The sequence below is a fragment of the Neofelis nebulosa genome, chromosome 16 (assembly GCF_028018385.1).
Source record: "Neofelis nebulosa isolate mNeoNeb1 chromosome 16, mNeoNeb1.pri, whole genome shotgun sequence".
Classification (NCBI taxonomy): domain Eukaryota; kingdom Metazoa; phylum Chordata; class Mammalia; order Carnivora; family Felidae; genus Neofelis; species Neofelis nebulosa.
Window position 1 is genome coordinate 29,519,700 of NC_080797.1, and position 20,050 is coordinate 29,539,749.

The window sequence follows — 20,050 nt, forward strand, 5'->3', positions numbered from 1 at the left end:
TCAAGCCTCTTAAAGGTGTTTTATTTGTTTGCTTCTTTCTCTTTTCTTTTTTTCACAATAATGACACATTAAAAAAATTAAGAACTACAAAAAAGGACGTCTTTGAGTCTGTGTTCACACAGCCCCGCGCCATGGCACAGGGACTGGCCGTCCGCCCCAGCCCCCCGCCGGGGTTCCGGAAGGCACCGAGTCAGCGCCCTGGGACTGGGCCCCCCAGGAGCTTGGGCACTGTTCCTCTGGGCCCCACTAGAGGGCGGTCTCCTGCTTCTGAGGTCCCCGGGGCTCTAGCAACCCCCTCCTCTCTCCCAACCAGAGCCAGGAGCTGGAAACGTTAGGGAACTTACTTTGGTCCCCACAGGGGACTCTTTAGGGACAGAGCCCTCCCCTAACCGGCAGGAGATGACACCTCAGCCCGGTCACCCCCAGAAGGTCAGGGCGTCTCTCCCAGTCCTGTCTCCAGCCCAGGTGACACCCCAGTGGTGCCCTGGTTCTCAGGCCCAACCTAGGCCCCTCCTGCCATGCCCCATGGGCCACTCCAGCAGGCACAGGAGTGACAGATGCTTGGCTCCCTCCGCTGACACCCACCATGAGCAACAGGGCTCCCCAAACCCTGGGGCTCTGGCTCAGAAGGAAGGGCTGCATGAGAAGCAGGGAGAGGGGATGGGGGAGAGGAGTTGGGAGCCTAGGCTGCCAGGAAGGAGAGAAGCGACAGAGGCTGGCTGAGGGCTCAGGGGAGGACCCTCAGGTTCTGCAATGAGAAGGGGGTCCTGGGGCGTGGGTCAGCAGGCCTGGGCAGTGGGGCCTGGGGAGAAAGGGGCAGAAAGAGGCTCCCGTCCTGCTTCCGGTCACCATGGGGGCACAGGCCTAGGTGACAAGACCTTAGGCCCCCCAAAAGGGAAACACCACTCTGCACTCAGCCAGGTCTCAGCCCAGCCCTCATGGGAGGGAGGGACCCCACCAGCCAGGCCCTGCTCAGCCCCAGCTCCCGACAGTGATCCCAAAGGCACCCCTCCATAGGCCACCTGGGCTGGTAGCTGGTGGGGGGGCCCCGCTGACCCAGGGCCCAGCCTCCCCACTCCTCCGGTCCCCACCCTGCCCACACCCTTGGCTCTACTCCTGCTGCTCATTCATTTCCATGTCAGACACCAGAATGTTCTTCTCAGTGGCCTCGCCGGGGCCAGAGGCGCTGCGGCTGTAACGGGCGCCTTCAAAGGTGCCACGCTCCGCGCTCTGTCGCCGCCGGTAGAGGATCAAGGCCGCAGTCAGCAGGGCCAGGAGCAGCAGCACCGCCATCAGCACCACCACCAGGGCCGCCGGGTTTTCCGGGAGCGCTGCTGCGGCAAGCCGGACACTCAGGGGACAGGCTGCCCGCCGGCTGCCCACCTGCCCACCTGATGCCCTGCATGCGGGGACAAGCGGGGAGAGGGCTGGTCTGGGCCCAGCGGCAGACTCACCTGATGGAGAGAAGCTGCTTTCCTCAGCTGCAGGGGAGAGGGAGGGACCAGTCAATAACCAAAGTAGTTAACAGAAATAATAAGCAAACACGGAGACAGCACTTCCCGAGTGCCAGCCACGTTATGAGCTCATGAGCTCATTTAATTTCGTAGGTACTGTTATTATCCTCATTTTACATAGGAAGACACGGAGGCCACAGGCTTCAAGTAACTTGCCCAAGGTCACAGAGTTGGTAAAGTGGTTTGCCCGGGGCTTGAACCTTGTCCCTGCCCTTAACCGCTACAAAATGATGGGTTTGCTGTCTAGTTTGGAAATTTGTAGGAAGGGCCAGTCCCTCCTACAGACCAATTTATCCCGGGGGAGGGTCCTGGCGGCCCCGGGGCCCGTCGGTTCCCGCCCTCATGTCCCGCCGTGCCTCCGGCAGAATGAGAAGCAGGCCCCTGGCCCAGGCCCAGCACCGGCCGGTGGCGGCGGCCGTGTGGGGGCGGCTGTGGGGGCGGCAGGGGGCTGAGCGCAGCGTCTGCCAGCGCACTCACCTCGAGGGAGCTTGCAGACGACGCCCATGGTGATGTTGGTGCAGGCGCCCGGGCGCCACAGCCCGCTGCTGCTCTGGATCCAGTAGCAGCTGTTGTGGCTCAGCATGCTGGGGCCCAGGCCGGGGGGCCCCCAGTTGGAGTAGTTCACAGCTGTGTTGTCATGCCAGACCAGGGTGCCTCCTATGGGAAACAAGACACTGAGGGGTGTAGGGGAGAGGACACAAGGTGGAGCAGGAGCGGGTGCAAGAGAGCAGGCCTGTTCTAGAACCAATTCCCATCTCCTGCAAGCCCTCACCCCCACCAAGCCCTGGTGGAGGGCTTCCCCCCTGTACCCTGAGGCTTCACCCTCCCGACGCCACACACAGGGTACCCACCTTTGGGGTTGAAGTTCATGCCCAGCCAGGCACCCCGACTCTGGCCCTCAGAGCTCTGCAGGTGCTCCCAGACAAACACATTCTCCATCTCATCCAGAATGGACAGGACTGCCCCGCCCGCTGGACACAAGGGAGGCCCATGTCAGGGCAGACAGGTCTCCCCAGGGGGTGGCGGAGACCCCCCTCCCCCTTCCCAGAGGCCCCAGCCCTCTTCTCTGGCAGCCTGGGTAGAGGATGGTGTGGAGTCTGGGCGTCTGCGTGTGCGTGGCAGGTGTTACATGCGTGTAATGTCACATGTGGTCCCTGTAAATCGGAACACGACGGGGCACTTATGTGTGAGTGCGGCCTACAGGTGGAGTGTAGCAGGGGGACTGCATCCATGGAGTCTGTAAGTGTCCACGCCAGGGGTCACCACCTGAAATGCCCACGCGTGGGCACTCGCCTGCCCCGGCCCACCTCTCTGGCAGCGCTGCAGCGCCTCCTTGTGGCCCAGCAGCAGCTCCATGTGGAAGGAGTAGCAGTGCTCCCGGAAGGGAATCCAGGCGGAGTCGGCCAGCCCTTGGGGACAGCTGCCGTGGTAGCTTATTCTTCGGGGAGGAGGGGGCCCTGCGGGGATGCAGGGTTGAAGAAGTGTCCCAGAGTCCTCCCCGGGATAACCTGCACCTTGCCCACCCCTCGGCCCCAGCGGCTGGGCACTCACCACTGTTCCCACCACAGACAGCACCCTGCAGCTTGGTGTCGCAGCTGGTGGTGCGCCAGGCCCCGTCTACGTCCACGTAGGCGCAGCCCCCTGGCTGCTGGGGCTCCCCATCCTGCCAGCTCACATAGCTCAGCGGCTCCTCCGAGACCCAGGAGTACCTCCGGGAGCCCTGGGCACGAGGGGGCCATCAGGGTGGGAAGAAGGGGGCCAGTGGGGGGAGGGGATGGGGGGGTGGGGGGAGGTGGGTAAGGTAAGGCAAGGAGTCGGGAGGAGACAGGGAGGGAAATCAGGGGAGCGGTCCCCAGCCCCGGCGTCAGGACAAGTGTTGGGGGCCCACCTCCTCACTGGCCAGCCCGATCCAGAGCGGGGTGCGCAGCCCTCGGGAGGCCTGAGTGAGGAAGGCCTGGGTATAGGGGTCAGGCACGCGGGCCAGGCTGGCGTTGCGGCTCTCACACAGCAGGAGGGCGTCATGCCAGCGCAGAGGCTTCTGCAGCAGCCGGAAGGTGCCGTTGAGGTAGGAGAGCACAGTGCCCGGGGCAGGGGGCGACGCTGCTGGGGATGGGCTCAGGGAAGGGTCTACAGGGAAGGGGGCAGAGCTCAGGCCAGGCTCTGCCTCCCTCACCCCACTTCCAGGCATGAAGCTGAGAGAGCACCAGCCACGGGGCAGAAACCAGGTCTCTGCTGGGCACGGTGCCTGGCACAGACTAACAGGAAATGTTAGCCACTGTTCCTAAGAACACATTCTTGCTGATAAACAGAGGAGCAACCTAGTCCTACCCCAGGAACCCATGTAGTCCTACCCCAGGAACCCATAGAACATGCACGGGGCTGCAGGAGCCTCAGATGCGGAACTTCAGGTTCCTGACAACAGGCACGCGTAGTGTCTAGCTGCCCCCTGTCAGCCCTCTATCCTCCCAAACCTTCCTCCTGAGACCCTCAGCACTCACTGCCTTTCCCTCTGACTGGCGCCTGGCCTTTCTGCCCATCTGCTTCCCAAGCAGATACTAGACTCTGGGGGTGACCTCAGGGGGGGTCCTGGGTCTATGAGACTATGTTTCATTCCTCCTGGCATGGCCCACAGCATCTGGCCCCAGTGCTGATGTTTCTGAGTTCGCCGGTGACACGTACCCGTGCTCTTCTGGCAGATGAAGCCATGCGTCTCCTCTGTGCAGCTCCGATCATCCCAGCGGCCAGTGAAGTGAGCTGAGGGGCTGTGCAGGACCACCGCACAGCTGGTCTGGGGGAAAGGAACTGCTCAGGGAAGCTCCGGCAGCTTTCCCCTGTGCCACTGCCCTGGAAAGGCTGCACTCTGAGCAAAGAGGCTGGAAGACAGGGGGACCCCAGGAGTGAAGGCAAGTGCGGCAGGTTGGCGTGGGGGTGCAGAGGGAGGGGCTTCCTCACCGGTATGTTGCCACTGGGAGCAGGGCTGGGGCCAGAGGGCTCCCCAGGTGCCCAGTTGGTATACAGCAGAGGCTCCTGCTCCACCCACTGGAAGTCCCTCTGAGAGGCATGGAGGCCAATCCAAAGGTCAAAGGTCACATTGGGCAGGCTGGCTGTGATGAAGGCTACAGTTCCCCAGAAGAGAGAATTATGAGTGACAGGACAGCCCCTTGCTCACTCGGCTCTAGCCATCTTGGGGGAGGGGCGGTGGGATCACGTCAGAGGATACTGGGGCCCTCCCATGGGCTGGCCCTACCTTGCTCTAAGGGGTTGGCAATGGTGACCAGTTGGGCCTCTTGCTGTTCACAGGAGAACTGTGCCTCTGACCACTTCACCCGGTCCTGAGGGTCCTGGCCCTGGATTCGGAAACACTGGGGCGGAGGGGGAGACATGATGTCCTGCCCCACCATCCTGTCCCACAAACCCAGAAACTCTGCTGTGCAGCCCTCAGTGGCAGGCCCTGGGAGGCTTTGAGGGCTGTGAGAACAATAAATCAGAATCAGGACATCTGGGGCTCCTTGAGCAAGGCTCTGGCGCCCTCTCAGCCCAGCACCCCACATTCACACACACGTCCCTACACTCGGGAGAGTTTGTCAGTGGCAGGATTTCTTTGGGTCACCAAAGTCTCTATTACCTATGACAGCAGAGCCTGGACCACGCATGGAGACAAGGTCTGTCTCAATTTCAGCTAAACACGTTTTTGAGTGTTGCCTGAAATCCGCTATTTTACCCCATGAACTTAAAAGTTCACCTGTATGATATCATCTTTTTTTTAATGTTTATTTATTTTGGGGAGACAGAGCGCAAGCAGGGGAGAGGCAGAGAGAAAGGGAGACACAGGATCTGAAGCAGGCTCCAGGCTCCGAGCTATCAGCACAGAGCCCGACACGGGGCTTGGACCCATAAAGCGCAAGATCACGACCAGGGCTGAAGTCGGACTCTCAACTGACTGAGCCATCCAGGCGCCCCCATCCTTAGCTTTACTTTCGAATGATCTTTACTAGGCAGCAGCCTGTAACTCTGTAATTTTGTTTCTCTGTTCCCACCTTCACTACTTCTGTAAGGTCAAAGGAACCCTGTGTGGGAAATCTTTCAAGTGAAGACTATTTAAAAATGAATGACTTCCAGTGATTTCTTCCTTGGTAGGATGGAGGAGAAAGAAAGGAAGGAAGCTTTGGAGTCACAGAGGGCCGGGGGACGTGCAGCTCAGATTCCAGATCTGACTTAACCCTTCTGTAAAATGGGATTAAAAAAATCTGTCTTTTGGGGTCATTTTAAAGGTTAAAGAGAACAGTGCACAACACAGGAGCAGGAGCTTAACAAGTAAAAGCTCTTACTATTACTCTTATGAGCAGCTCTAGTATGAGCTTACTGATGCAAATGTCAGATTTGGGGTAGAAAACTATAAGCCCAGAAATAACGCAAGAGTTTGGGGGAGGTTTATCATGAAGCCCATGCATTTGGTTTCACAGAAGCAGTTCAGAGACACTGAGGCCTCCTCTAAATAACTAGCAAAATTAGTCACAAGATGAGAAGCAGCAAGGTCACACCCGTATCAGCAAGTATCAGCAGTTAAAGAGAGGAAGTATTCAGCCCAGCCCAACAAACACTACGGGACCTCCTATCATGTGCAAGTATATTTAGTGATATGTCAGGAGCCAGTGGCCCTGCCCTCCAGGAGCTTAAGGCTAGTGGGAGAGGTGGATCCTTACCCTCTCGCCCTACATCCAAATGCTATGGGGCTGCAAAGAGGGCAAAAAACTAGCAGAGCAAGGTATCTGGGGCCAGGTAGCGAAGGGGCAAACAGCCTCTCATAATTCAAAGGCTTCTGACAGGGGAGTAACTGGTATCTTCACAATGATGCTGATGCATTAAGACAGAGACCAGTTAGAGGCGCCTGGGTGGCTCAGTTAAGTGTCCGACTCCGGCTCAGGTCATGATCTCGCAGTTCGTGAGTTCAAGCCCTGCGTCGGGCTCTGTGCTGACAGCTCGGAGCCTGGAGCCTGCTTCGGATTCTGTGTCTCCCTCTCTCTCTGCCCCTCTCCCGCTCACACGCTCTCTTTCTCAAAAATAAATAAACATAAAAAAAATTTTTTTTAAAGAAAAAGACCAATTACCTACACATAATATATTGTTTTATATCAGGTAGGAGAAGCCACAAGAGTAAGTTTTTGAAAAAGGTAATGACATGAGAAAAATGCTCACAATACAGCCCTGAGAAAGAAAATCGTGTTACGTAGTTTGATCGTGTTAGGTAGTACAATCTCAATTATGTGGAAAAAGGCAAGAAGCGGAGTAATGATATTAATAGTGGTTATTTCTGGAGAGGATGAGTGAGTGAATTTTATTTTTTCTTTCTGTGTTTTCTGAAGTTTTAATAATACACGTGTTTGTTTCTAGAAAAGGTATAATATTCTCTTGAATATTCTGAAGACAGTAAGAGCTCCATGACACCAAGGGCTGGCTGCACTCCATTACAGGACAAAGATTTACGGATTATATGATCCAGGGTTAACTAATCTAATCCTCACAATCCGGCTAAATGGTTTTACAACCTCGGCAAAGCAAGCAGGGACTGAAGCTCGTACTCATGATGCCAGCACAAACAAAAAACCGCTGCTCCTCTCAGCAGTGTTTTCACCACGAGGTGAAAACAATGAAGGTCTAATCAGATCTATAAATCAACCCACTAGTGCAGAAGTAACCACTTTGGGGAAGAAATTCACACTCTTGAAGGAACATTTTGAAGCCCTGTTTGGAAACATATCCCTTCTGATTCATGTTACCGCCCCAAACTTTCCTATCTGCACACTCAGAACCCTTGGGAAAAGAATTTCCTAAATGGCGTTTCAAAAAAAATCTTCCAAAGGCTTGTTCTTAAACCATCTTAATCAGATCTTCTGATTAGTTCATGAGGCAGATTAGTTTAGAATGCGGAAACTTCGTAGCTGATTTTTAAACAAAAACCTTTGTTTAACTGGTAGAAAGACTGGAAAATGAAAAAAGTCCAACCAACAATGAATGAACTTTTTCATTCTGATGTATTTGTCTTTGTGAGGCAACCTTTTCATCTACAATAACCATTAAATCCAAAATAATTCGAACTTCAAACAAGACCTGTGAAGCCCCAAATCACAAAGTGTCAGACCAAGATATTTTTTTAAATAATGAAATAATGCAATTACCTTCTCTTATCCAAATTACTTAAATACAAAAAATTATTATCATTGATCATTTTTGAGGCCTTTTCTCATACCACTAATATAGAAAACATTTTTAAACTTAACTTAAAAACACTTTTTCAAGGGGTCAGTTGGGCATCCAACTTCAGCTCAAGTCATGATCTCACAGTTTGTGAGTTCAACCCCCCCCTCCACCCAGCCGCCCCTCATCGGGCTCTGTGCTGACAGCTCAGAGCCTGGAGGCTGTTTCAAATTCTCCCTCTCTGCCCTTCCCCCACTCACGTTCTGTCTGTCTGTCTGTCTCTCTCTCTAAAAAATAAATAAACATTAAAAAAATTTTTTTAAATACTTTTTCAAAAAAATACCTGTATTCTCTTTCAATCTTTAGCTCATGCTTTATATTCTTTTGTTCTTGTGCATATTTTAATACATATAACATTAATCACATTAGTACAGAAGTAAATATATACATATTCACACACATATATACAATGTACATACATATTCTTTGAACGTTCAGTATTTTGTTTCCTAACAGGAATTATCAAAATTATCAAACATTATCGAAATGTTTGGCAACCACTAATCTCGAAAACTCACCGCACTATGTGGACATTCTACCTGGTGGATTAGAAGGTGCTACCAAAATAAGTTGTTTTCCAGGGAGTCTAGCCCCGGCACCAGGGCTAAGCAGGAGAGACGTTGGTGGGCACAGGCAAGGAGCCACGAATTTGATGTTGCCGAAGGGTCAGGACTCCTGAAAGTCGGCCTTGCCATGTTCACATCGTCTCCCCTGACTCCCTTGGGGGGCCCCCTCCCCATCTCCTACCTTATTGAGGAACTGCTTCCAGCCAGAGGGGCAGCCCCCCAGGGCCGTGGGCGGCAGGTCTGGGGGCTGTGGCTCTCCAGTGCTGTTGCTGCGTTTGCAGATGTAAGGCAAGGCTGTCAGGCACCTCTGGTCCCCCCAGTCCTCTGCAGAAAGAGGGGGGCGGTCGCTCTAGCATAGGGCAGGGCGGGCAGCACCCTTACCTCATGCCCTAAGAAAAGAGCATGGGGGTCAGGTGCCTGTATCCAGCTCTATCTAAACTCTAGTCCTCTATGGCTGCTGGACCGTGCGGACAGGTCCCCTCTCTGGGTCTAGCCCCTCTTGGGTTGTGGGAACAAAGAGAATGAGAAGAGACTGTCGGCCCTGCCTAGGCTCACCTCACTGCCCCCAACATCAACTTTCTCCTGGGCTTCTGCACCCTCTCTGCCCCCGCCTTGCTCTCACCTCGGCTGGCGGTCATGTACACACACTTCTTATCCTTGCCGATGGGCCGAGGTTTACCGGGTGCCCAGGAGATGAAGTTTATAATGGAACCATCTGTCCACCTGCAATGGCACCAGGCAGAGGTGACTCCAGCATTGGCCCTGGGCCCAACCTCCCTTGTATGCAGCAATGAAGGCCACCAAAAGGGGGGCAGGAAAGGGCCCAAGTCCAGGGGCTCCAGGCTGAGAATGAGGCTACTGAGCTCAGGGCAGCTGGGGACCCAGAGACCTGGTGCCTCCAGGGAAAGCCCAGCCCTCCCTGGGCTCTCATTCTCTACCTAGAAAAGCCCAAGAATCCCAGAGCAGAGGCCCAAGGGCAACAGTGTGCTGAGATACCTATGTGCTCCTGGTCCTCGCTGCCTCAAGCCTCTTCATGCATGGCAGGTGGGTACTGAATACAGAGAGAGCCCTCTGGACACCATATGTTCTTGCCCATGTCCTGAGGGGTCCTTATTCAAGAGTGGCCCCAGCATAATATGAGCTGCCATTATTTGGTGCCCAATTATATGCTGGATGCTGTGCTAAGGACTTCACATACCTTCTTTCTAATCCTCAGAGCAATCTTACCAGGCAGCATTATTCTCATTTTTAGGTGAGAAAATCAAGGCCCATTTGATCAAGGCCACACAGCCAGTGAGGAACAGAGCTGGATTCAAATTCAGGTCTATCTGCCTCTGTCCTCAGCCTCCCTAGCTCCCACCTGGGCTGTGGGTGGCCATCCAGGCATGTGTACCCCCCACACCCGCTAACCCCCCCCACCCCCCCCCCCAGGAAGGCTCCTACCTGAAACGCCCATCACTCTCTGCAGTGTGCAGGCCGATCCACCAGTGCTGCTCCTGGCCCCGAGAGAACTGGGGAAACCGGTCAGGCAGATGAGGGGTGGCAGGGCCTCTCCTCCAGGTCCTGCCCGCAGGCCCTTGCACGCTCAAATGCTCACCTTCTGCAGGTTGTGCCCCAGGAAGTCCAGCTCAGCCTGGCTGTGCACGGAGGCCAGCTCGGCCTGGAACCACGTGCAGATGCGCTGCGCCTGGGCCCACGTGGAGTGGTGCTCGAAGAACTTGTACTCGGCCTCCTGGAACCGCAGCCACTCCCGCCGGCCTGCGGGGGCAGTGTGAGCATGCGAGTAGCGGCCAGCCAGGGTTTGCTTGCTCTCCCGGTGGGCAAGGCCCGGTCCAAAGGCAGGTAGTAGGTGGCTTTCGAGCCGCTAGGACCCGGGGCAGGAACCACTCCAGGCCCACGCTTGCCCCTGCTTGGAGACGGAGGCCGACAGGGCTCCAGGCGTCCCGATTCCCCTTCCCTGGGCTCGAATCCCTAACTCCTTTCGTTCCATCTCAGCCAGGCCCTGCCCGGGAGGTGACGCCCCTCACCCTCTCCACACAGCCTGGCGCGGGGGCCTCACCTTGTGGGCTGACGTCGGGCTCCCGCACGTCTGTGCCTACAGGGACAACAGGGACAGAGACGCTGCAGGGAAAGGAGACCCCTCCCCTGGATTCCCGGCACAGACGCCATTCACCCCATCCCCCCGTTTCCCAGCGCCATCCCACCCAACCTCGAGGGATCTTGCAGATCCAGTCCAGCTGCGTCTCACACTGCATGGCCACCCACTGCAAGGAGGCCAGGTCGAGCACTGCACAGCCCCGGATGTCGTCGTCGTCGTGCCGGCTCCGGTCGAAATTGTGATAAGAGAACTGGAGGTCGAGGTACGAGAGAGTTATCAGGCACGAGGCACACGCTTCAGCGTCCGAAGGACAGACGAACAGGGGCCCGACCTGAGCTGGGAACCCCTAACCTGGGCTGGACGCCCCGCCCCCCTTTCTTTAACGTGCGGGGTCAAGCCAAATACCCTAAGTCCTCTAAACCTCGCCCACCTCCAGGACCAGTCCTGCCCGGAAAGACCACGCCTACAACCGAGCCCCGCCCACCTGCTGGCCTGTCCCCTCTAGGCCGGCTCACCCCCAAGCCGTCGCTCCAGCGCCAGCTCTGTCCCGCTCCGGGATCTCGACGGTTCAGACCAATCCAGAACCAGTTCTGCTCGTGGATCTCGGGCTCTGATTCACTTCAGCACAACACAGGGGTGGGGACAGAAGACATGGGGATAAGAGGAGCAGTCCCAAGGGCCTGGGGCCTCTCCCGTCTGGACTTCACACCCAGAGAACTGAGCTCGCTGGACCAGACGACCAGCTCACTGGGGGAGGGTGGCCTGGCTCCCTTCCGGTGGGGTTTGCCCTGCCAGCAAGACTGTGGGCTTTCACTTCAGGATTTCAGTAAGTCGATGGGGATGGAGCATTGACCTGGGGCTCTGAACTCAGATAAAAGTAGATTCCAGTCCGGGGTCACCCGTGGAGCAGCTCCGTGACAGTGGGCAAATAACCCAACCTCTCTATCAGCCCACATGGGTCAGTGGCAATGTCTACCTCGTAGGGTTGAAAACAAGCCTGAATGAGGATTAAATGTTTAGTGCAGTGCCTGAGACGTGGTGAGAGGCCATTGACAAGAGCTGTATTTACGTCAAATAACGTAACCTTGATGTTTGCTGGGAAGACATGGCCCTGGAATTAAGATCTCAGGAAGCCTGGTCCATTTGGCCTTTTCCCAGTGCCAAGGGGTTAAAGGTGCTCTGTGTCATAGGGTGCTGGGAGCCCACAGGACAGACACAGGGTCCTGGAGGGACCCCCATGGGCAAATGCTCACTTTTGTAGCTTTTGTCCTCCTCTTTCTCAGGAAAAGCGGTTTATTGAGGAGAGTGGGTTGTTACGGGATGGTGTTGGGGGTGTTGGGTGTTGATGCTCAACTTGGATCAGCTTGCAGAGGGATGGGAAGGGCAGTTACTTTTGTCAAAGTCTGTGAGTCTGAGGGGGACACTGCTGGCTCCCTGACACTGGTGAGCAACAAAGTTTCCAAGTCCAGGGAGACGACGGCTACCTGAGGGAGGACAGCATGGTCCTGGCACTCGCTGCGGATACACAGGTCATTCCGAGCCCTCGGACAGGCCTCACCGGGGGCGCCCTCACCCTGCCCCCTGCCCTGCGCCCGGCAGAACCAAAAGCCCACCCAGGTGCGTGCAGGCCACCGCCCCAGGCTCCGTACCCAAAGATCTTGTTGAGCATGTTGGCCACAAAGTGCTCCTCCTCATAGCTGGCCAGGCTCAGCAGCTGGGCTCCCAAATCCTGGCAGGCCCTCTGGGCCTGCACCCAGCTCTTTTTATCCTGCAGCCGCTCTGAGCTGAACACCTACAGGAACAAAGTCCAGGTGTCCCAGCTGTCCCCATGGGTCCACACGCCCTCCCATGACAGCAGTGGGGAGGGGGGCTGGGGCCGCACTGGACGGGGGTGCAGGCTACCTAAGACAAGACAAGCCTCAGAGAATGAGCTCCAGGGAGGGGAGCCAGCACAGCCAGCTCCTAGAGAATACCCCTGCCCAGACCCCTGAACCAGCCACAGTGTGCTGTGGGCCACTCCCTTCCCCTCCCTGGACTGTTTCCTCATGTAACAAAAAAACTTGGACTATGTCAGTGGCTCCCGAACCCAGCAGGGTTTAAAAATTTAGGCCCCACCCCAATCTAGCAAATCCCAATCTCCACAGTGGCAGCCCCAGGCGTTTATTTTTATCAAGCTGCCCAGATGATGCTGAAAAGCAGACATCCCAGCCCCAACATTTGGGAACCTCTGAAACTGATTATCTCCATGATTTTTTTTCAATCCCTCACATGTATATCGAGCACCTATTATGTGCCACACCTGACATTCCACTGACAAGCCTGTCATCAGAAATTACCTCTGTCTGCAAGCTGCTGTGGGGAAACATTGTCCCTGGGGCCCAGTTGCCTGGATCGAGCCTGGGCCCTGCTGGGGCGCCCTCACCCCGGGTGTGCAGCTCCTTTGCTCCCGCTTTTCTCCCTCCTCCCACGCCGGCAGGCTGCCTACCTTATAGCAGTGCCGGAGTTTGGGGTCTGACCCCCAGCCCTGGGGACAGGAGCCGGTGAGGCTGGGCGTGGGGTCTGGCCCAGGCAATTCAGGCGTCACCGGCGTGCCCAGGCTCTGCCGGCAGATGTAGCGGGCCCGGAACGCGGTACAATTCTTCACCTCCCACAGCCCCATGGCGCTGCCCGTGGCCAGGGCCACACAGCCCCCACGGCTGTACCCTGGAGGGGGGAGCAAGAGACCCGTTTGCTGAGGACTCGTGGTCCAGTCCTCCCCACAGGGCATCACCCCAGCCAGGCCCTGCACACTGGGTGACCAGCTCGGCCGGCAGCAGGGACCCGGAAGGGAATGGAGGCAGAGTCCCAGCTCTGTGTTTACTCCTGCGTGAGATCTTAGGCAAGTCGCTTAACTTCTCTGAGGCTATTTGACCATCTATCTCATCAGGAAATTGAAAAGGCTACAAAAGATAATGAATGTGAAATGGCAATAATCATAATAGCAAGCACCTGTGCTAGCATCACATACAATAATTAGGCACTTCACATCTATTAATCCATCTCAACCCCGAAGTACCTTATCCTCATTTGACAGATGAGAAATTGAGGCTCAAAGATACACCAGGCGGTTTGGCCCCAGAGCCTGTGCCCCTAACCATTTCACCACACTGTACCAATAATCAGTTTACTGGGAAGCCCTGGGACTCGGTCCCGGCAGGGCAGGTCCATATGGCCTCCTGGCTTCACCAAGGAAGGTCAAAGAAGGGGTTGGCCAAGTGCCGTGCGGGAAGGGCTCACCAGGCTGGTCACGGTTCCAGTGGGTGTACATGACCTCATCCCCGCTGAGCCAGCGGAAGGAGCCGGTGCTGTTGAGGTCCTGCAGGGCGGTCCAAAAGTACTCGCCATCCCAATTGTAGATGAGGCTGCTGACAAAGGCCTGCTCAAACCTGTAGAAGAGAAGCTGGTCAGGCAGGGAGCTCGCCCCAGCCCCAACCACTCCCTGGGCCACAGGCCAGATGCCCTGCCCCCCCAACCAGTAACTTGGGGGACCCAAGGGGACCCTACAGCTGACACATAGCAACCAAGCTCCCCGCCCACTGCCTGCACCTTCATGCCTTGCTAAGAAAGTAGAGAAAATCAGACACAGCCAAGGCTTCTCTTGGGCATCCAACCCATATCTACACCTGTTCCTGCTCCTGCCCCTGCCCAGGCCCTGCCCTACACTGGGGTCACTTAATAAACGGGAATCATTCTCATGACAATATTAGAAAAAAGGTCCTGAAGCCATTTGAGGCTCCCAGGACTCAGGTCCCTCTGTGCTTAATGTTGCAACGCCACCCCGTTTGGTGCAAGGTCCACATTAGGCATTGAGACAGGCGTTGAGGGCTAGTCTGGGCACACGGTCCCGGCCTGTACCTGTTGGTGATGGTGACCAGCTGAGAGCCGTGATGGGTGCATAGGCGCCGGGCCTCACCGTAGCTTACTTGGTCCTCTCCCAGCCAGTAGCAGGATGGGCTGTGCCATGTCCAACCCTGGCTCGAGAGAGTGGGCAAAAGAGGGACGTCCGTGGGAAGGACTCTCCTCCCTCAGCCAGAATTCCTGGGGTGGGGGATGCCATGGTGGCACCACTGAATGTGCCACAGGCTTGGGCACAGGACAGAGGGGACTGGTTGGACACCAGAGACGGCTCTTCCTGTGCTGTGTTCTGCATCTTACCACTTCACTTCCCCACTCCCTACCATCACCCACAACTGCCAGACCAGAGGTGGAAGCATGGCCCGAGGGCGGCTGATCTGGAGGCAGCCAGTGACCCGCCTGTGGGCCAGTGAAGAAAGATGGGCGGCCCACTGGACTCCTCTCTCGGGCATTTAAACCAAGAGTCACGGTGGGAAAATTGCCAGTTGGCTGCGAGACCAGAGCTGAAAAGCTGGGAGAGCTGCCAGGAAAGGCTGGGTAATCCTCGGGTCCTGGAAAAGGTACAGTGAGCAGAGGAGGCAGCTAGCCTGGGGTGGGGGGACGGACCCTCAGCGAGGAGCAGCGAAGCTGCTCCTTGATGGTTGGTCCTTTACCATCCAACCCCCACGAGACCAGGCAAGGCTTCACCCAACAGACCTCCCGCCCCTTGGGCCACCCTGAGCTCTCTGCTCCTGCCTTTCACAACAGCAGCCGAGGCTCAGAGAAATTAAGTGATCGGACTTTGTACACAGACAGTACAAGGTGGAGCTCAGACCTGAACCCACACCACAAAGGCTGCTCCTGTCCTGACCACAGCCCTGTTCCATCCTAAGATGACACAAGGTGCCTGCCAGAGCCTTCACCTCCAGGAGCTCTTGAAATGGGAAGGCCTGGGGTGGATTTGAGGTTGGGAGAAAGTTACAGCCCCTTGAGCATGAGCCCAAGCAAAAGAGAAGCTGGTGGGGCGGGGCGGGGGGGAGGCGGGGGGAGGCTGTGCTAAGACCCCAGGTCTCCCAGGGTGTTAACTGGGGCTGCTCAACATTGCACGCACATTTCAGGTGGCTCTGGGGCCAGGGCCATTAGTCACTCCTCCTCTCTCCCCTGCCCCCACCTCACCCAAGCCAGGACAGAGCCCCCGGGCCAGTCCCTGCCCATGCCGGCCCCCCAGATGCTTCAGCAGGGCCCCTGCTCTCTCTCCTCCCCACTTCAGGTCGTGCCTGTCGTTGTATCGGGCTCCTCCTCGGGGGAGAGCATGGGGTTCAAGTGAGGTGGGGGTGTGGTAAAGGAAAACAGAGTGAGCAGCCAGACTGGCAGCAAGGGGCTGGCAGGAACGTGGCCTCGGCAGATGGAGCCACCAGGGGCCAAAACATCATTAAGTGTCTTTTTTGAGTAACCTCCCCTTATTCATCCACACCACTTACGCCCCTGCTTGGCTGAGGGCCAGGCTGTGGGGAGCCTGGGAGGGCCTGGAGGAGGACATGGGTCCCTCATTCATACACGCACTGCCCCACTAACGTGGGCAGTCCTGGCCCTCTCCCTCCCTGAACATCTGGAAGCCCCTGGGGCTAGGAATGCAAGGAAGGAGACACCAGAAGGGCTTCATTCCTCCAGGAGACAGACAAGCGCACCGTGTGTCAGACGGCAAGGTGTGGGCCAGCAGAGACAGAGCCGGCGGGCGGGGGTGGGGGATGAACCCCGGCAGTCTCACTCAGGTGAGGACTTGGGGGCCTGCCCGCACCCACCTCCTGTTCTCTGCCGCCTCTGAGAAGTAGCTTCCCCAAAAAGAGCGGGGGTGGGGAGCTCTGCTTCCTCCCAACAGCCCCCACCCTACCCCCACCCTGCCTCAGCCACTATCACTCTTTCTGGAACAGAGCAGTGTGGAGAGCAGGAGGAAGGGATGTGCCAAGCATGGGAGGATGCCGGGGGAGGCTGCCCCCTCCCTCCCTCCTCTGGGAGCCCCTCTGGTTGGCCCCACCCAGGGGCAGCTCCAGAAGCACCCTCACCTTCCGGCAGCCGTGGTCCTCCTCGGCGGCCCCCTGGCTCAGCTGGCCTGCCTTCTTGCAGATGGACGGCAAGGATTGGTTACAGGGGCTATCATTCCAACGACCTTCCTAGGGACACAGGATGAGGGAGGGTCTCAGCCCCCCCTCCCCCAAACCCTTTGGCGGACCTGACTTTTAGACCTGCCCCTGCCTCCAACTTGTTGTGTGATCCTGAGCAAGAGACCTGTCTTCTCTGTGTTCCAGACTGTCCTGTGTCCCCAGTCTCCTCGCCAGCGGTTTATCTGCCTTTAGCTCCATCCAGAGGGCAGAGGTGTCTGTGTCCCAGTCCCCAGGAGAATGCCTGGCACGTGGCAGACACTCAACAAATAATTGTTTATAAATTTTTAAATAGCGTCCCTTATGCCAGATGGCTCTGTCTCTGCAGTCCTGGCACCGTTTTGCAGCATCTCACAGCAGAATGTCCTGTCTGTCCCTGGAGTCCATCCTCTGTCCCTCTGACTTGGTCTCTTTTTAAAGGTTCTCTTGTCTCTACTTGAAGCCCTACATCAATTCCTACATCTACCCACACTGCATCTGAGCCCAAACCATGGCAAACAGCCATCACCCCATAATTTTTTGAGGAGACAGGACCCTGGGTTGGGTAGGGCTGGCACAGAGCAGCCCAGCCAATGGAGTGTGTCCACAAAATGTGGCTTCTGATGCCACCTGCCGGTAGGGAAGGGCAGCCAGTAGACCAAGATCGTGCCAGGCAGAATCCAAAGGCTTCACAAAAATTAACTCCTTTAATCCTCCCAATGACCGTATGAGGTTCGCACTGTTAGTGTTCCATTGACAGATGAGGAAACCAAGGCACAGAGAGGTTAAGTAACTTGCCCAAGGTGCCCCAGCCAGTTGGGGGTGGGGAGGATTCAAATCCTCGCGATCTCTGCACATGGAAGGGAAGGGGCTGGTGGGGAAGTGGGGGATTCTGAGAGGCCATGGGGTAGTGGTATAGAGGCAGAAGCTGACAGCGGCACCAGGAGGGTGGGGAGAGGGGGTTCTCACCGGCCCCCAGATGGTGACACAGTCTTCCAGGCTGTCCCGGAAGTTGTTGGGCTCAAATGGGTGCCAGTGGGTGAAGCTCACGAGGCTCCCATCAGACCACTCAAAATTCATCTGCAGTTTCAAATCATTGAGGCCAATCCACAGCTCCTCCACCTCTGGGATGCAGCAGGGGACAGGGGAGAGAAGACACGGAGAGGTCAGCCTCAGCCACCAGCAGCAGAGGGGCAGTCCCACAGCCTCTTGGGTGGGACCGGATGGGCGCTGGGAAGGCCCTGCCCTCCACTCCGGGTGTGGACGAGCAGCCGCTCACCTTGCTTGATCTGCTTGGTGATGAACTCCAGCTCGGCCATGCTGTGGATGCTGAGTAGGTCGCCCCCGCCCCGCAGACACGCCTTCTTGGACTCCTGCCAGCTGCGCTTCTCAGCCTGCAGGCGGTAGCAGTGGCCCTGGAAGGGCTGCCAGCTGGGCTCGCACTCCACCTTCACATTGGCCCACACGTCTGCAGAGACCCACGAGATGCCGTTCAGGACCAAGCCACCCAGCCAGGATGCCTTGACCCGCTGAGTGTCAACATGGGCAGGGCCCTGAAGTCACCTCCTCCCCACACCTGCCTCAGATCAGCCCTGGCCGCCAGAACAGGCCCGAATGCTGAAAGGTTCTAAAAAGACAAAGCCCTCCAGGGCTGCTGGAAGCCCAGAAGCAGAGCCCCAAGAAGTGGTGGCAAATTTCACCCAGGACAGGACAGCCCTTCCAGCTAGGGCTTTCAGAAAGAGATGAGTGGGGAGACTCAGGTCAGACCAGCCCTGGGAGCCTCAGTTTCCTCCTCTGTAAATGGGATTTCCTGGGGTGCCTGGGTGACTCGGTCCGTTGAGTGACCGACTTCGGCTCAGGTCTTGATCTCACGGTTGGTGGGTTCGAGCCCCGTGTTGGGCTCTGTGCTGACAGCTCGGAGCCTGGAGCCTGCTTCGGAGTCTGTGTCTCCCTCTCTCGGCCCCTCCCCCGCGCATGCTGTTTCTCTCTCTCTCTCAAAATAAACATTAAAAACGTTTTTTAATGGGACTTCCTATTATAAGATTCAAACTTAGCTCATGTCCACCTTGCTTAATAAATGAGACCACTGTCACTACCTCAGAGAGCATATATTGAGTGTGGACCCAGTGCTGACCTCGGCAGTCCAGGATGTAGGGATGGGGAAGTGGGGCCACCAGGCCAGCGGCCCAAGAAGTCACTTGCTCCTTCCCCTACCCTCAGCTCCACTCAGGGCTGAGAAACTAACCAGGGACAGGCTCTTCCTCACCCCCACTTCCATGCATTTCAGGGTCAGTCTCTAGAGATCGGGGTCCCAGAGCAGCTGAAGCAAACAAGCCCTCACTTGGGCCTTGGCAAGAGAAAACAAGACTTTACTAAACCACCCACAATGTCAGGCTCGGGCAGGACTCTGCCCAGCCAGGCAGGAAAGCATGCACCCACTGGAAGCGTCACCCCAGACCGGGATTCTGGGATCCACTCCATTCTGTGAGACGCTCCAGGGTCCAGCATAGTGCTTCTCAGAGGCCTGAGCCTGAGCTGACTCACTCCTCGGCTCTGACTTGTCAATCATCTCCTGGGCCTCCCGGCTAAGACCCAAGGCTGCCGCCACAGACAGAACCCAAGTTCAGACCCAAGGGGGCCTTCTTCCGGCTGTTGGGAGGAAAGAAACTCAGGAAATATGGATGCCTTGCGGACACAACGGTGCCTGCCTTTGGAATGACATGCCTTGCATGATGAGACCCAGAAGACAGAACGCATTTGAGAAATTGCTCGGAAAAGATGCCTCATGCAGAGTGGGATGAAAGAGTCAGTCCAAGGCCACAGACACATCTGCAGATCCAGGAGGCCTCAGAGGAGACCTCCCCCAATGGGGCCACACTGGGGAGATCCAGGAGACAGGGGACTTGGTGAGGAGCTAGGCCCAAAGGGGGCCACAGATAGGTCAGGCCTGCCCACAGTAGGGCCCTCCTTCCTTCTAGGTCTGAGAAGACCTTGACTTGGTGCCTGCCCCAGGCCCCCTCTAGCTAGAGGGGAGGTGCCCTATGTGTGGGGTGCCAATCCCTAGGGGAGGAGGAGAGAAAGCAGTGGCTCCCACGGCTACTGGACTCCTGTCGTAGCCCTTCCAACCTACACTGACGAACATCTTCTGCTACCCACGGTCACGCTCCTTTGGGCAAGGCCCTGTCTCCAGCCTTACAACAACCCTGCAAGGGGTGGGAGCTTATTCGCGATTTGCGCTCAGAGACAGAGCTCCTTGCCCAAAGCCACACGCAGCAGTCCCCAGAACAGTGCTGTGCCCATTACCCCAACCTCCTCCATAGGCCCCTACAGCTATCTCTGTGAATCACAAATGTGAGCAAGACACTCCCTGGCTTAAAAACCCGCAGAGGCTCCCCACAGCCTACCTGGCCCCACCCAAACTTGACCCAGCAGCCAAGACCCTTCAGGGACTGGCTGCAACCTGCCTTTCTGCACTGTTCTCTTCAGCATGCCCTCTAAGCCAGGGTGCCTTGGCTGCACCTGCACACACACCTTGCGTGACGATCCTGTGAAATGGAGGCCAGGTGGCGGGGCTGAGAGTCTGCATTTAGAACAGCATCACGCCGC

At 56.8% G+C, this 20,050-nt stretch overlaps 1 protein-coding gene across 3 annotated transcripts in view; it reads right to left on the reverse strand.

Moving 5' to 3' along the window:
- The window catches only part of MRC2 (mannose receptor C type 2), a 52,020-nt gene continuing 31,970 nt past the window's right edge, over positions 1-20,050 (reverse strand). The window contains exons 7-30 of one of the 3 annotated variants that reach the window (XM_058705614.1): positions 17,724-17,912; positions 17,414-17,568; positions 16,370-16,477; positions 14,328-14,443; positions 13,710-13,858; positions 12,919-13,136; positions 12,083-12,225; positions 10,949-11,051; positions 10,545-10,683; positions 10,395-10,430; positions 9,933-10,093; positions 9,779-9,846; positions 8,958-9,058; positions 8,517-8,659; positions 4,762-4,876; positions 4,467-4,630; positions 4,194-4,302; positions 3,403-3,641; positions 3,066-3,234; positions 2,822-2,971; positions 2,366-2,485; positions 1,992-2,171; positions 1,455-1,481; positions 1-1,331 (exon numbers count right to left, since the gene is read on the reverse strand). In XM_058705614.1, coding sequence (XP_058561597.1) covers positions 1,111-1,331; positions 1,455-1,481; positions 1,992-2,171; positions 2,366-2,485; positions 2,822-2,971; positions 3,066-3,234; positions 3,403-3,641; positions 4,194-4,302; positions 4,467-4,630; positions 4,762-4,876; positions 8,517-8,659; positions 8,958-9,058; positions 9,779-9,846; positions 9,933-10,093; positions 10,395-10,430; positions 10,545-10,683; positions 10,949-11,051; positions 12,083-12,225; positions 12,919-13,136; positions 13,710-13,858; positions 14,328-14,443; positions 16,370-16,477; positions 17,414-17,568; positions 17,724-17,912 — 3,323 coding nt within the window. In that variant the 3' untranslated portion in view covers positions 1-1,110. Of the gene's footprint in view, positions 1,335-1,454; positions 1,482-1,991; positions 2,172-2,365; positions 2,486-2,538; positions 2,669-2,821; positions 2,972-3,065; positions 3,235-3,402; positions 3,642-4,193; positions 4,303-4,466; positions 4,631-4,761; positions 4,877-8,516; positions 8,660-8,957; positions 9,059-9,778; positions 9,847-9,932; positions 10,094-10,394; positions 10,431-10,544; positions 10,684-10,948; positions 11,052-12,082; positions 12,226-12,918; positions 13,137-13,709; positions 13,859-14,327; positions 14,444-16,369; positions 16,478-17,413; positions 17,569-17,723; positions 17,913-20,050 lie in introns of those variants that run through there. The other 2 variants (XM_058705613.1, XM_058705615.1) reach the window with 2 other exon arrangements.